Source organism: Exophiala oligosperma (genome assembly GCF_000835515.1).
Source record: "Exophiala oligosperma strain CBS 72588 unplaced genomic scaffold supercont1.7, whole genome shotgun sequence".
In the NCBI taxonomy this organism is placed as follows: Eukaryota; Fungi; Ascomycota; class Eurotiomycetes; order Chaetothyriales; family Herpotrichiellaceae; genus Exophiala; species Exophiala oligosperma.
In genome coordinates this window covers 1,690,890-1,705,499 of record NW_015622824.1, presented here as the reverse complement: position 1 = coordinate 1,705,499, position 14,610 = coordinate 1,690,890, and the positions used below count along the sequence as shown (strand labels likewise).

The following is a 14,610-nucleotide window of genomic DNA, read 5'->3' as shown; positions in this document are numbered from 1 at the left end:
GTTGGAAAACGAGGCGCGACCTAGTGGTCCATTGTTTTGACATACCATCGACTGGGCCAAAGGCGTCCACCACGGCTTTGGTGGCTGCGTCAACTTCTGCAGAAGAACAGACATCCACTTTTATAGCGATAGCTGTGCCTCCTGCAGATTTTATCTGCTCCTCAACATCGAAGATGCTTGGGTTGACATCGAACAGCGCGACTTTGGCCTTTTCTGCTCCCAGAAGGATGGCTGTCGCTTTCCCAATCCCGCTTCCCGCACCGGTGACAATTATGACTTTATCCGCGACCGACATGTTCCTTTCACTTTCTCTCTCTGGTTGCCTCTGACTGTGACTTGGAGCTTTTACTATCAGAGCCGGATCGCAATATGCTTGAAGGGAGAGCAGTGGTGATGATAGCGGCTCATCTCCCCCACTGTTCTACTCAATTTTACCTCAACACTCTCGGACAAACGCTACAGCACAAGCCAGCATCAGCTACCCTCACAGCACTTCCAAAGCCGACGGGTCTGATACGCCGGGATTGTGGGCCCTTCGCGGAGTCGGGCACTAGGTATAGTTATAGGATCCACTCTCCGAATCTCTAGCGTCTTTCGATGATTGTTGCATACACCACCTTTTCGGTCGTACAATAGCCACAGCATCCACAGCCTGTGGCCTTCCCCCACCCTTCTTGACCCCTATGGAAGAGCAGCTAGAGACCACCCTTCAGCGCCGTCAACTCGAGTGTGGTCTCGGACTTTAGTAAATGCAGCAGTCCTATGCATATATTTCCTTACCAATCGTTTCCAGATTCATCATTGACCCGTCTTTCACTATGTCAACCGCCATGGCGACGAACATCACCACTATACCATCCTCTATGGACACCGGCAACACCAAGGCTGCGGTCTATACCATCGGAGCCTTCGTGGCTTTGACCACCTGGTTGATGCTCAAGGATCGGGCCCGGAATCTCCCGAATGGTCCGCGAGGCCTCCCCTTGCTGGGGAATATGTTTTCCATGAACGATGGTACTTTGCTGCACCTCAAGCTCACCGAATGGTCTCGTCAGTATGGAGACTTTTACTCTTACATGATGGGCCGCGCCCCGGTCATTGTGCTCAACAGCCCTCAAGCCATCAATGATCTTTTTGTGAAGCGGGGAAACAAGTACAGTTCGAGGCCAAAGGCATCGAATCAGGCTAGTATAATCACACAAGATGCTCGGATTGTGGCTATCCCATACGGAGATCAGTGGCGGGTGAGTTCTGTTTAGCCCAAGGTTGTCGAGGCACGATCGTAACGTATGACCAGAAACACAGGAAAGCCTATCACGAGCTTCTCAATATGCAAAACGCAAAGTTGTTCCTCCCGTACCAGGAATACGAGAGCAGACAGACTCTGAAGCACCTCCTCGACGAGCCGACTGGGTTTTGGCGAGAAGTGACCAGGTATTCAGCAAGTGTGACCTTCAGCCTGCTGTACGGTTGTGCCCAAAGTGGCTTTCTTTGAGAGACACCGTTTGACTGACCATTATCACTAGCCTGGGGTGCCGTTTTGACTCCGCCGACACTTTGATCCCCAAGGAGATCAACAAGAGAATGTTGATGATGTTCAAAGGCATCCGTCCGGGCGCCTGGCTTGTTGACTGGGTTCCTTTCCTCGACCACCTCCCAGACACGCTGGCCCCATGGCGCGGCTCGGCGGTGGACCTGCGCAACCAGATCATGGGATTCTTCCTCATATTCTACAAAGCCATGAAGGAGAGGGTCCGAAACGGCAGCGCACCAGACTGCTTCTTGGCTCGCGTGCTGGAGCAAGAGGGATCCGTCTTCGACGAATCGGAACCTCCCCATATCATCGCGACGACCATGGCGGCCGGAACTGACACGACTGCGACGACTCTGCAGTGGTTTTTCAAGGCGGCCGTGCTGTTTCCCGACGCGATCAAAAAGGCGCAAGAAGAGATCGATCGGGTTGTGGGACGAGATCGTCTTCCGGGTTGGGAAGACCGCGCGAGTCTGCCATACCTCGCGGCCGTCATCAATGAGACACACCGATGGGCCACGGCGACACCGCTGGCCTTCATCCACGCCACGAGCGAGGCAGACGTGTACAGGGGAAAGGACATCCCGAGCGGCACGATCGTGTACAGCAACATCTACGCCGTGCATAACGACCCCAACGTCTTTGCGAGGCCGGAAGAATGGATTCCGGAAAGATATCTCCCTCGATCCGACGAAAGAGCGGCGCCGGAGGCCAACCATGCAGGCACACATTACGCGTTTGGAGCGGGTCGTCGAGAGTGTCCGGGTCGACATGTGGCAGATGCCAGTCTCTACATCGTGATCAGCCGTATCTTGTGGGCATTCGACATCGTGGGAAACCCACAGAAGCCACCCCGGATAGGCTACTGTAAGTCACAGACTGCAGTCACACCCAGACTCAAGATGTCGAGCTGACCTCATTCAATAGCGGGAGCTTTCCCTGTATATGGGCCTGTGGAGTTTGAAGCCAAAGTCATACCACGCGGCGAAACAGCTGCTCGTTTGGTTCGTGAGGAAGCAGAGACCAATCGCCCTGCTGATATGGAGGATTCAACAGTCTACGATGAGCTTGTTGCTCAGCTACCATCACTGCCATGAGTTTGCGAACCCCCGGTCAAAGCTGTACATAGGCTGCAAGGTTTGCCCACTGAACGAGACAGATGTGAATAGGCTATAAAGTGTGTATTCATTTCCGTAGGAACTGTTTTGTGCCTCGTAGCCGGCTCCAAATACTCCGTAATATAACCTCCAACATCAGGCTGTGCTGTCAACGGCTGGTATTATGCTGTAAGGCCCTGTACTGCCGCAGACGGAAACTACCTGGTCGATGTGAGCGGGTACGATCCATTCACAAAGTTGAAAGAACCAATATACAGTATAATGGCTAGGTGCCGGAGTCCACCTAGATTGCTGTTTTCTGCCCTGCCTTTCCTGAATGTTTGATCGGCATAGATGAGCACAAATGAAATCTGTACAGTTCTAGAAATTTCCCTTACCCAGGCAATTGGCATGTCCACTTATGGTCTATTCTATCTCCAGCACTTTGATCGTTCGTTCCCACACCAGCCTTCGTAGAAGCCCTGATCCAGGATTGGGTCCCAGGGTGTGGACAAGACATCCTCGGCAGCCTACGCTCCTGGCTCTGTGATGTGGATTGCCATATCGGCACCTTGAATTTCCCGTATGGTTCTTCCCATCCCGAAGTAGGTGAAACGATTTGGCGTGCAGTAGGTTAGATTGTAATCCTCGTATCGAGGCTCCTTGAGAACCTCGTTGAAGTGCCAGGTTGATCCCACCGAGGGGCCAATAACAGGACCATCCACTTTGCCATTTTTAAACCTGTAAGTGTTTTCGTGTCAGCAGAGAATTCATCGTATTGACAGGAAAGAAGAAGATCAAACTCACCAGCTGCGGCATGTACTGCTCCACACCATTTCTTTCATGATCGCATTTCTGTACTCGATGAAGTCTTGCATAGCCTCTTCGGTGGGCTCCATGCTGGACACATTTTCGGTCTGCATCTTCACTATACACTTAAAGGCATAGTTGATTTCAGTTTCTACGCCGGAGATGAGTGATCCGTTTGCAATGGGACTATTCGGACCACCAGTGACTAGCAGAAGATACCCGGGTTAGTAAAGAGCTGGCCCATACTGAGGTCTTTGTGAAAGAACAAGGATTGACTTACTAAAATAGTTGGGAAAACCGGGTGCTGCAACGGACATGTAGTGCAGCGGCTCATGTTTCCAGTATTCAGACAGATTCCGCTCCTTCCGACCAATGATTGGGAACGGAGGACGGTGAGAACAATCGAAACCTGTAGCACAAATGATGGCGTCCAAGTCAAAGTGTCTTCCGTCGATCAGATCGATACCAGTCTCAGTCACTCCGTCAATTTCACAGGTGACGACGGTGACGTTGGGCTCAAGCAACGACTCGAGATAGCCATCTCCTGGGGTAAACCTGAATCGGCTTCAGTATACCAAGGCATCACTGTCAACTCCCCTCCGAACTTACCTTCTGCAGCCAACATGGAATTTCGGAATCAGTTTACCGCACAATTCCTCGTTCCCACGTAGTCGTTGCTTCATCAACTCCGCGTACTTGGCAAAAACCTGTTTTTGCATGTCGGAATGCTTGTAATAAAGAGGATACGTCGCACTGCCAAAGTTCTGGATGTTTTTCCGATACTCTAAGAAATATTTCTTGTCTGTGTTGAACTTCTCAATTTCTTCCTCAGTGTAAATCGTAGCTCGTCCGTCTGAAGCGAGACCCTGGCTGAACTCTGGAGTGATCCAGTTAGGTGACCTGTTGAAGCTCACGACCGATTTGCACACTGCTCACGGTTAATGTGTTGTCCGACTCGACAGCGCCGAGACTTACCTTTCTGCATCTTAGGAACGATCTGAATTCCAGACGAGCCGGCACCAATTACGGCAACGTTCTTGCCAGCGTAATCCCAGTTACTGTCCCATCTGGCAGAATGCAGGAGTTTGCCTTTAAAGTCATGTAAACCTTTGATCTCGGGCCACTTCCAATTACTGTGATGGACATTTTAGCATGAGGGTAGTTTAGGGGTAGTGATGATCGGACTTGAGAACTCCATTACAGTTGAGAAGCACATGGCAGAAGTCTTCTACCATCGTACCTTCGGCTTGATTCTCAATCTTGACATGCCAGCCCTTGTCGGACTCGGACCATCGAGCTTCGACTACACGGTGTTGGAGCTTGATATATTTCATGCAGCCCCATTTAATGGCGCAACTCTTGTAATAGGCAAAGATCTCTGGGCGCTCAACGTAGCTGCAGAGACACGTCAGAGCGCGGTTACTCAGATGGATGCGGCCCGGAATACTTACAATCGTGACCAGTTGGGATTTCCCTCCCAAGAATATGTATAAGCGTGGGCCGGGATATCACACGCGCAGCCAGGGTATCGATTTTCGTACCAAGTACCTCCAACGTCGTCATTCTTCTCGTAAATGATGAACTCGACATTTTCAAGGTCTTTCTGGTACTTGTATGCTGCAGCAATGCCTGAAATGCCAGCGCCGATGCAAATCAAGCGCAACTTGCGCTTCGTGTGCAGAGGTTGATCCAGCAGCTCAACTGGACCAGCACTTCTTGGAGCTACACCATTCGTGTTTGAGAAGTGAACCATCTTGGTGATCTGATGCTGTGAGTCGCTGTGTCATCCAAAGGTCTCGCTAAAGAGGAGGTCACTTGAGATCCTGAACAGATAGTAGTGCCTAATACATGAGTGATTCTGGCCTCCAACAACGTTCAAAGAATGGGTTAGCGGTTCACCTGCGTTTGTCAATTTGCCATGAACAAGGATGGGGTGCACCTCACGCGCTCAAGAGCCCTTCGCCACGTCCCCTGCCGGGTAGGGTTCTATAGAGCAAAGGCCGCAGAGATCTAGCCATCTGATCAGAAGATGGGGGTTGACTGTTGTCGCTCTCTACTTCGTACAATACTCGAGTCAAGGCTTGGGATATCGTTTCGGGCTTTAGGGGCATGGAGTACTCCGTACTCCGTTTGCCGTTGACAGTGGGTCCAGACTCCAGACCACGACATCCCGGTGTCCCACATTCCCACCCAACATTGTTTTGTCCAATCCAATGCCATGCTCGGGGCGGAACCGGAAATAGCGATCAAAATGCGCCATCAACTTTCAGATACCAAGCCTTGCTGTTGTCATTCGATTCTCCCGAGCCAAGGACTACGAAGTTGGACCTTGCAATCACGACCATGCCCCAGAAGAATGGGGATCCCATTTAGGATGCACTTCAACCGCAGCAGTGTAATCAATTACACCACAGACGAAATTGGCCCCCCCCAGGCTGCACTGATGGTGATATCATCCCTAATCTTGCTATCTTTGCTGATAGCTGTCGCCATAACATCATCGTGGACACGAGTATCGCTCGCAGACTAGCTCCTGATACGAGAACACGCGACCGAATGGCATGGCTCCTCGATCAGACCTGGCCATCTCTCGAATTCATCATAGACGACCCTTTCGTTATTGTCGAATCAGGTTTCTTCCCCGCAGCTAATACTGTAATTAACATAGCCAGAAGATCGTGCGCTCTTGCATGCGCTGATATTGATGTCTAGGTCCCTGTTTGAAATTCTGCCAGTACCGGCTCTTTCTTCAAGGTCCATTGGCTCATGGTACCTTTTGAAAATTGGGAACCCGCTACTCTAGTCAGTTTTGGTGGACACTACGGTCTACAGTGACCCAGTCGTCTATGCGACCCCCGCGATCGGCTTTGTCTGCGCTTGGGAATAGTCTGGTTCCTTTCCCAGTAGCCAACCCATACCTTCAATTTGCTCCTTTCGAAATTTCTCGCTGCCCTTCAAGAACGGAAAGAAGGCCCAATGGGCATGCGGCAGACCTGGGTAGAGATAAAACTTGGTCCGGATTCCATTCTCTTCTCGAAGCACACGTTCGTAGATAAGTGCATCATCACGCAGCGGGTCCATTCCGTCAATTTGTAGCAGAGTGGGTGGTAGGTCTGCATGTCCTCGAGGGTGGTTGAACGAGGCGTAAAATACGCCGTCGGCCTCATCTGGGCCATATGCAGTCGTAAACATATCAATAGCGGCGACAGGTAAGACTGCTGCTTCTCTGTTTTGCTCAAAGGATAGGAACCACTTCTTGTACTTTTCTGGAACTTTTGAGGACGGTAGAAGCATCGGAGCCGCAAGATACTGGCCCGTTAGAGGCGGAGAAAGCTTTTCGTCGCGGGCTAGATGAGCAACAGCGGCTGCCAGGTTTGCACCAGACGAGGTTCCGCCCACGACGAAGCCCACTGATGGATCTGCACCCCAGGAGATCGCGTTCACGGCAGCCCATCTCAGGGCATCCCACGCATCCTTAGGCGCGTAGGGGAACTTGAACTCGGGCGCGAGTCGGTAGGCAGCCGAGATACAGGTGGCGCCGAAGGCGAGAACAAAATTCCGCGCTGTTTGCTCTTCGCCTTCGGGCTCCCCAGTGCAGAAGCCTCCGCCATGGAACAGCACGATAAGTGGACTTCCGGTCGGCGTTGGGATAGTAGGTTGATATAATTTTGCACGAAGCTTGCTGCTGTCTTCAGTGGTGTACTGCAAGTCGGTCTGCTTGACCCCGGCTGGCGGGGCACCTAACGCCTTTCGGGAGGCTTCAATGCGTGGTAGAGAGATTCGCTTGAAAGCGGCGATGTCATTGAAGTTTGGGGGAGGCAGATTTGCTTTCGCCAGAAACTATGCAGACCCTGTGAGAAGAGAACTTGGTTCCTAACGAGCTTGCGGACAAACCTCTTGCAACTCGGGATCAATACTCGCCGTAGCCAGAATTGACTCCCTATCTTTATATGACATGGCTCTAGGGGTAGTCCACCTGTTGATTATGAGCTCAGTGAAAAGGAATCCTGTTCTGAGTATTTCGCCTGGCTGATGTCGTATCCCCAGGAGGATATCTGAAGATCAGAAAGAAGGTCGAGAGAGCTGTTGGTTCCGGGACTACTTGAGTCAGAGCTATCAGACTAGTCTCCAAAACGCCTGCAGTGCAACAAATGGTACGTTATTACAACCTACCCGCTCCGCGCCTCACAGACATATCCATATGCTTCCCGACGTTGTTCTCAGCGGCTGGTTCCACTCAGGTACATGGGGGAGAATCTCCGGTTGTGAAAGTCTCCCCCACCACTCGTTCAGCCTAATTGATCCTGCAAAAGCCAGGCTGCTGGATATGGCGACCACGATGACTCCTATTCTGCATATTAAGGGTACATAAGAAAACACCCTCGCGGGCGAGAGAAGTGGGGGAGAGACTACGTTTTCGAAATCTTTCTGGTTTTCACTGTGCTTCCAGGCAGAATTTGATTCAAGCGGAAAGGCCAAAGATCACAATGGCTTCATCGACATACACCAATAAAACGGTCGACGTTTCGGTCAAGCCAGACACCACGACGCTTAGAGGCAAGAGTGTGGTCGTTACGGGAGGTAAGAGAGAGTCCTAGTGTTGCTGCATGGCTTAGGTGCGGATGCGTCGAAACGAGACTGACACAGAATTGAGCACAGGGGCAAGCGGTTTCGGCGAGAATCATGCGCGTGCGTTTGCCCCCGCAGGGTAAGTCAAAGCTCGAGAAGACTATTGTACCGTGGACTGAGTATCGTCTTTCCTGTAGGGCGTTTGTGACTATCGGCGACATCAATGAGGACAGGGGTCGGAAGCTGGTTGCCGAACTAGGATGGTTTGTGCTCGATGCCGCATTGTGGTGCCACGGAGAGATGGCATAATGCTACAGACCTACCCCCTCTCTAAGTGTTTGGAGGAAGGGATCTTGTGCCAAATCCAATTGCATTTCTTACCTTCACAAGAACAACCACCGTCTCCACCCCCAAACACCCAGTCGAGATCGGTGCATCATTATCAAGGGTAGCGTTGCCGCCTACCTTGACCACCCCGGCTCCTTCTTGGCTCCTTCTTGTACCAGACGTCGAAGTTTGGGCTTCGAAGTCTCACGGCGTGTGCAAGGCGTACGTCGAGGGCGGAGGGTATCCGAGTGAATAGTATCGGCCCGTGGTAAGATGTCAGTTGGAGACTGGATGTGTGGAGCTAACGGTGCTCCCTCTCAAGGTACACCAAGACCTCGCTCATAAAGCCGCATATCGTCGACATCTTGACTTCAAAAGGCATTGAATTCGCAGAAATCGCAGATTGTACGCTAGCTGTGCTGAGAGTCGCTTGTGATACAAATATCAATGGTAGCGACTTTGCTGACAGCTACGAGGAGCAATTGCTGACTAAGGTGAAGCAGGCCGATATCTGATGGTTGTGCCGCGTTCAATAGCTCCCAACGGCTATATCGAGCCACAGTTAGATGACTTCGAGATTGAACCTTGGAAGGGTATGCAAAAAGCCATGTTGGAGGCTTCTATACGGGCGTACCTTGGCAAGCAAAATGTTCTGTACTTCGAGTGCCGCGGCCACTGTTGTGGGCAAGGAGCGAGCCACCGAGTAGTTTCCACGTCTAGATATCTAAATTGTCTTTCGTCTTGCCATAGCAGCGTTATCAGTGATTTCAGAGTGGTTTGAGTGTATCTCAGCGGCTATAATAAACAGCCTGGTTCCCCGAAAGACCTGAATTCATGGGCTCGAAGCTCTTGCAGTTGAATTGGGCAGTTTGCTAGTTTAGTACGGACTACGCTCGGCTCGAGTGGGGTCTTGATCATGGGGCCCATATGTCGATGTCTTGGTCTTTCTTATCGCCTCAATCTCACGACTTCCGTGATCGTTGTGATTTATTGTTCAGGTTACGCCAGACGTTCTCATTTAAAACAATTTACATAGTTCTTCCTAAAGCGAGCCGCTTGCCTCTTTCAATCTGGCGGACATTGTGTGTGCAAAAACGAATTCGGCGTTCTCAGGAATAAGGTTCTTGGACCGCTCTCGCCAGGAAACGAGGGCCAGGCGGTTTGATGGCGAGTTCCAACGTCCAGCATGAGGGACCTCCAAATGAGGCTCCTAGCGTCCAAAAAATCAACCAGCTACTCGCAAAAAGGCGGCGTAAGTCTTACCCAAAGGCATGTTACCCATGCCGCTGCCGAAAGATACGTTGTGATCATATGAACCCTTGTGGAAATTGCGTCAAGCATGAACAACCCACGCTCTGTGTGTATCTAGACCAGAACGGCCAAGTGCGGAGCCAACATGGTTTTGCGCATTCTAGAGCATCGAATACATCGACCAGAGATCGAGTAGCGGCGCTTGCAGATCTCGAATGTAGAATGCAAACAATCGCAGAGGAGGTGGTCAGACGCCTGGGTTCTTCTGAAGCACTTCAAGAGTATGCGAATAAACTGCAGGGGGACGACAGCAGCTCCAATTTCATGCGCTCAGTTTCGGTTGCCCCAGGGTATCAGCAGATTTCACCAGGCCTCGCGCCAACAGCCACTGCCGCAGCAGATGGAAATGGTTCATTTGCGCACATTGGAACCGAGTCATTGGCCTCGATCCTCGTCGACAATCTCAAATGCCCTCATCCCATGGCAGCTGGTCCACAATCAGAAGCTGGGAAAGGTAGGTCTCGACACTCGGCATACGAGACCATGAAGCTGCTATACATGACGGACACGGGCTCTACACATCCTTTCACTAGCCTTTGGACACCAGGGGCCACAGTGGAAGACATCTGCCTCGCCCTGCCAGACGATGAAACCTTTGAGCAGTATGTCACCTTTGGCGCAACAAGGCATGGTTCAAGCTAATCGCCGTTTTCTTAGGTGTATGGCTTCTTTTGAAGGATCCACCAACCTCGTCTCCCCGTCGGTTCCCTTACACGAGTTTGCTGCGGATGCCAAGGGCTTTTGGAGGGAACGTTCTAATGGCCAGAAGACAGAAAGCGAGCTTCGACCCACGTCGTGGCTTGCACTCCTCTTTGTCGCGCTTGCAGGCGGGTGCTCCTATGGCGGGGTTCATCGGCCTGACATGGAGTTAAGTTCTAGAGTCTTCGGTATGGCGCCTGCGTCTTCTCCATGCGTTTCCAAGGCAAATTGGCTTACGACCTGCAATCATAGTCTGTTGCGCCTTTGAGCTTCTGCGGATCGACAACTATCTTCTTCAGCCAACGGTCGGCAACGTGCGCGTACTCGCCGGCCTAGCCGCAATACTACGAGTCCAGGCCAACCCCGCTGCATCTTGGTCATTGCTAGGTAAGCACGCCGCTTCCTATTGAGTGTTCAGACACAAAACTCATTCTACCCTCAGGAATGGCGATCCGTGCGGCGCAGTCCATAGGCATACATTGCGTGCCGCCACCATCCAAGGACTCCAGCGACATTGAGCGCCAATCTTGGCTATTGTGGTATGAGATAGACCTTGCCAACTGTCTCTTATTTTCTCCGATTAACACTACCATCTAGGCAAGGCCTTGTTTGGCAGGACACCACGATCTCTTTATGCTACGATCGATCTCCATCTGCTTTCGTGGATGGCTCTGTCCAGCGAATCCCCCGACCCCCTAATCCGAAAGGATATCCGTATCTGGAGAGCTGTTATGGACTTGCTATGGTGATGAACGACATATACCACGAATGGACCCATTCGCGCCGCACCGGCTTACGAGCTCTCCCAGCAGTGCGATTCCAAGTTGCCACCGAGCAGATTCTTTTATGGGAAGCTTCAGCTGAAGAATACTTGCGAAACCGTGCTAGCTGTAAAGATGACGATCAGCGTGTGCTTCACGATGTGTTTCAGATATTCGTCAGCTTCTTCATGTTCCAGCTTCATCGGCACCACCTGACAGCCCCACCACTGTTTGCAAATGGTCTCCAATCTGCGTCTCCTTCGGTGATGACAGGATGGGAAACACCAGAAGCTACCGAGGCCCAGAGCATGGCATGTACGAGCCGTTGTGAGACAATTCTTCGTCGATTCATGTCTTTACGGAAAGCAGACTACCAGGCTAGCCGTCTATGGATCATCATGCACATCTGTCTGGGCTGTGCGTTCTACCTCGCAAGTGAATTGAAGAAGAATGTCGGAGATCAACAGGTGGCATTCCCGGAGCAGGATAAGATCAGGGCACGCCACCGCCTGCTGCATGACTTGGCCGAAACTTTTGAGCAGGTCCTCCCTTACACGATCCATCCTCAGGATGTGGACGTTTTGAACGCACTTAAGCAAATGATTGAGATATGACCATCGGGTATAACCTATACCATCCAGTGCTGTCTTTACCCCTGCGGACTGCAAAAGAGACTGCAAAGGACTTTGGATTTGGTCCAATTGTTGCTGAGCTCAAGGCTTCAATCGTGTCACGCTTCGGTAAACTGGAGCGTCTACTTGACAAGACTCTCAGGAAATGAGATCCAGATGTCGACGAAGCTGACAGCCAGACACCGGTACATAACAGCCTCTCCTTGTCGAGGAAGTTGGACGACTACGAGGGATTAGGTGGTCAAGTCGGCTTCCCGCGAGTCTTCTGGCAAGGGCAGATAGGCGATTTCAATGCCATGGTTTTTGAACCATCTTGGGGCCAATCTAGAGGACCTGTTTGGATTATGTGGCAGTTCCATCTCTCTGAAGGCGACCCTGAATGCTGGCTAAACCAACTCCTTCAACGTCTTCATACCTTCACCGAGACATTAAGCCCGAAAAAATCTCTCCCGGGCATAGGCCGGAAGGGGCGACGCCAAATATCTGCTTGTTTTGCAATAAAAGAAGCCCATTACTGCCGGAGACCTTTGTGCTGACCTTCCAGTCGAATTCGCAGAGCATGTTCATTATATCAGGGGCCCGCGGGATACAGGCGAACCAGACCATCGGTACAATCAACAATTGTTCGCTAAGCTCTTCCGACGACAGGGGTCCGAACACGACAACGTCTTTGACTGGACTATTACAGAGTATAACAGGCTACTTCTTGGCACGGCGGTCTAAGTCCCACATTGGGCTCAGATACTATGCAATGATGAGCTCCGTTGGGTCCCAAGTGTTGAAATGAATCCAAATTGGTCACGATGGATTGGCTCAGGGGATCGTGTGGGCAGCGCTCGTTGATTGGCTCTCGCATTGACGTCTCGGTTGAAGATTCCAGAGCCCCCATCACCTTCAATGCCACGTAGCGTGAGTTCTCGCAACAAAACATTGGAGTCAGTGCTCTCTAGCTGTAGAAATGATCGGTCGTCACCGACATTGTGTCTCTGGCTAACCAGACAGTTGAAAATGAGCCGTGGCCCAGTTTACGGATGCTCTGGTACTATACACTCTTGAAACTGTCTCCCAAATTGACAGAATGACGCCCCCAGGCCGATATGTCTCTATCCATTCACTTGGATAGGTAGTGTCATGGAATCATCATTGACGTTGCGTTCTTTTGGCAAAGTTGCCGAGGGGGTAGTCGGGCTCGAGGTTATCGTTTGCGCCAGTCGAAGGGCCAGTCGGCCCCGAAGTCATTGTCTGGGGTGCGAAAAGGAACGCCCTCGATTCTGCATGGCCCCTGTGGGGCGCTAGATACCTACCTGAGGTATCTAGCATGGTTCCTAATCCCTCGTGTCACTTATTCTCGTCAGTTAGACTGCTGTTGTGATGTGAGATGCTGTGAGGGAGCGCCCTCAGTCTAGATGTCAAGATTACCTCATCATCTTCCTCGTGATTGGACTGTCTCTTCTGTACAGGCATTCTCCGCAAAATGCCACCGGCGCCTTGTTCCCTCCCCCGAACTCTGGGATTCTCCCACTTGATTCAAGTCCCACTATCTTACTCTGTAGACCCCTTCGGCATCACATTACAGGGAATACCTTCGAGGCGGCTGTGTTCCTTCAGTCGAGACCCGAACAAAAAAGCCACGTGCCGTGTAAATTTGACAAATTTGCTGCCTCGGGCTACCCCAGACGAATCAGCAGATTGGTTGTGCTCGCCAACTCCACCGACATGCTCTCCAGGATTTTGTCGCTTAGAGAATAGGCCTCCCGCGGGATTCACCCGATATGGGAGGATAGATCAACTGCCGGGGTGGACTAGTGTTGGTGCGGCTCGCCCTGCATTGATACCTCGGGGCTCTATATATCCCACTAGGGATCCATGTGAGGCAAACGAGCCAGTTCCCTCATCAAAATTTCTTCTTCTTTGTGCCTCTGCTTGACCTCCGACATCATTTCGTCGCCTGATACCTGGCACCGCCATCATGACGGCCGAGAAAGAGCTCAATGAGACCACAGAGGTCATTGAAAATGCTCCAGCACGGCAACAACGCGCCCACGCCACCGAGTTTGAGGCTCCCATGGAACACATTCAGGAACTCAATGAGGCTGAACATATCAACTTGAGCTGGCGATCATGGCTGGTTGTTTTTGTCACCTGTTTCGCCATCATGGCACAGGTCTTTGTTGTCGTCGCTGCAGGATCGGTCATCGCGTTCATCATCCGAGATCTTGGTGATGGCTCAATCGCTGGATGGATCATTCGTTCGTACCAGCATCATACTTACCTCGTCTTCTGTTGCTAACCAGGATCAACAGAGGGACCTCTGCTGATGCAAAGCGTGCTTTCACCAATCGTCGGTCGACTCAGTGATGTCCTGGACCGAAAGTACCTTGCTTCGATTCCTCCATTGATTGCATTTGTTGGTGCCGTTGTATCAGCAAAAGCTACTTCCATGTCCATGTTGATTGGCGGTGGTATACTCATTGGCGTGACCTTGAGCACCATCTCCATCGTCCAAGCCATTCCCAGTGAAGTGCTACCTCTGAAGTACAGAGCTCTGGCTAATGGCTTCGCTTTCCTCGGAGGTGCTGTTGGTGGACTGTATGCTACCAGACTCCCTCTCCCAGAACACGACTGCTAACTACGCGTGTAGTGTTGGAACCCTTGGGTCAGGAGGAGTCACAAATGCCAGTCCGTCCGGTTGGCGTGACATCTTCTGGATGCAAGCGGCCTTCCATTTGGCCACTTGTGTGGGATTGCTTCTCTTCTACCACCCCGTCCGTCGTTCGGACTACCCGAAGATGTCCTTCAAACAACTTGCCTGGGCTTGTGATCCTATTGGATCTTTCCTTTTCATCGCCGCATGTACCCTGCTTCTCTTGGCC

The 14,610-nt window shown here is 51.5% G+C and overlaps 1 protein-coding gene across 1 annotated transcript; it reads left to right on the top strand.

Moving 5' to 3' along the window:
* Positions 1-7,925: 7,925 nt before the first annotated feature.
* On the top strand, positions 7,926-8,316 carry PV06_07876 (uncharacterized protein; the record flags this gene model as incomplete). The annotated part of the gene is made up of 3 exons (XM_016409161.1): positions 7,926-8,019; positions 8,098-8,146; positions 8,205-8,316. 3 exons carry the CDS (start codon positions 7,926-7,928, stop codon positions 8,314-8,316), a joined length of 255 nt encoding a protein of 84 aa, XP_016260915.1.
* Positions 8,317-14,610: the final 6,294 nt, after the last annotated feature.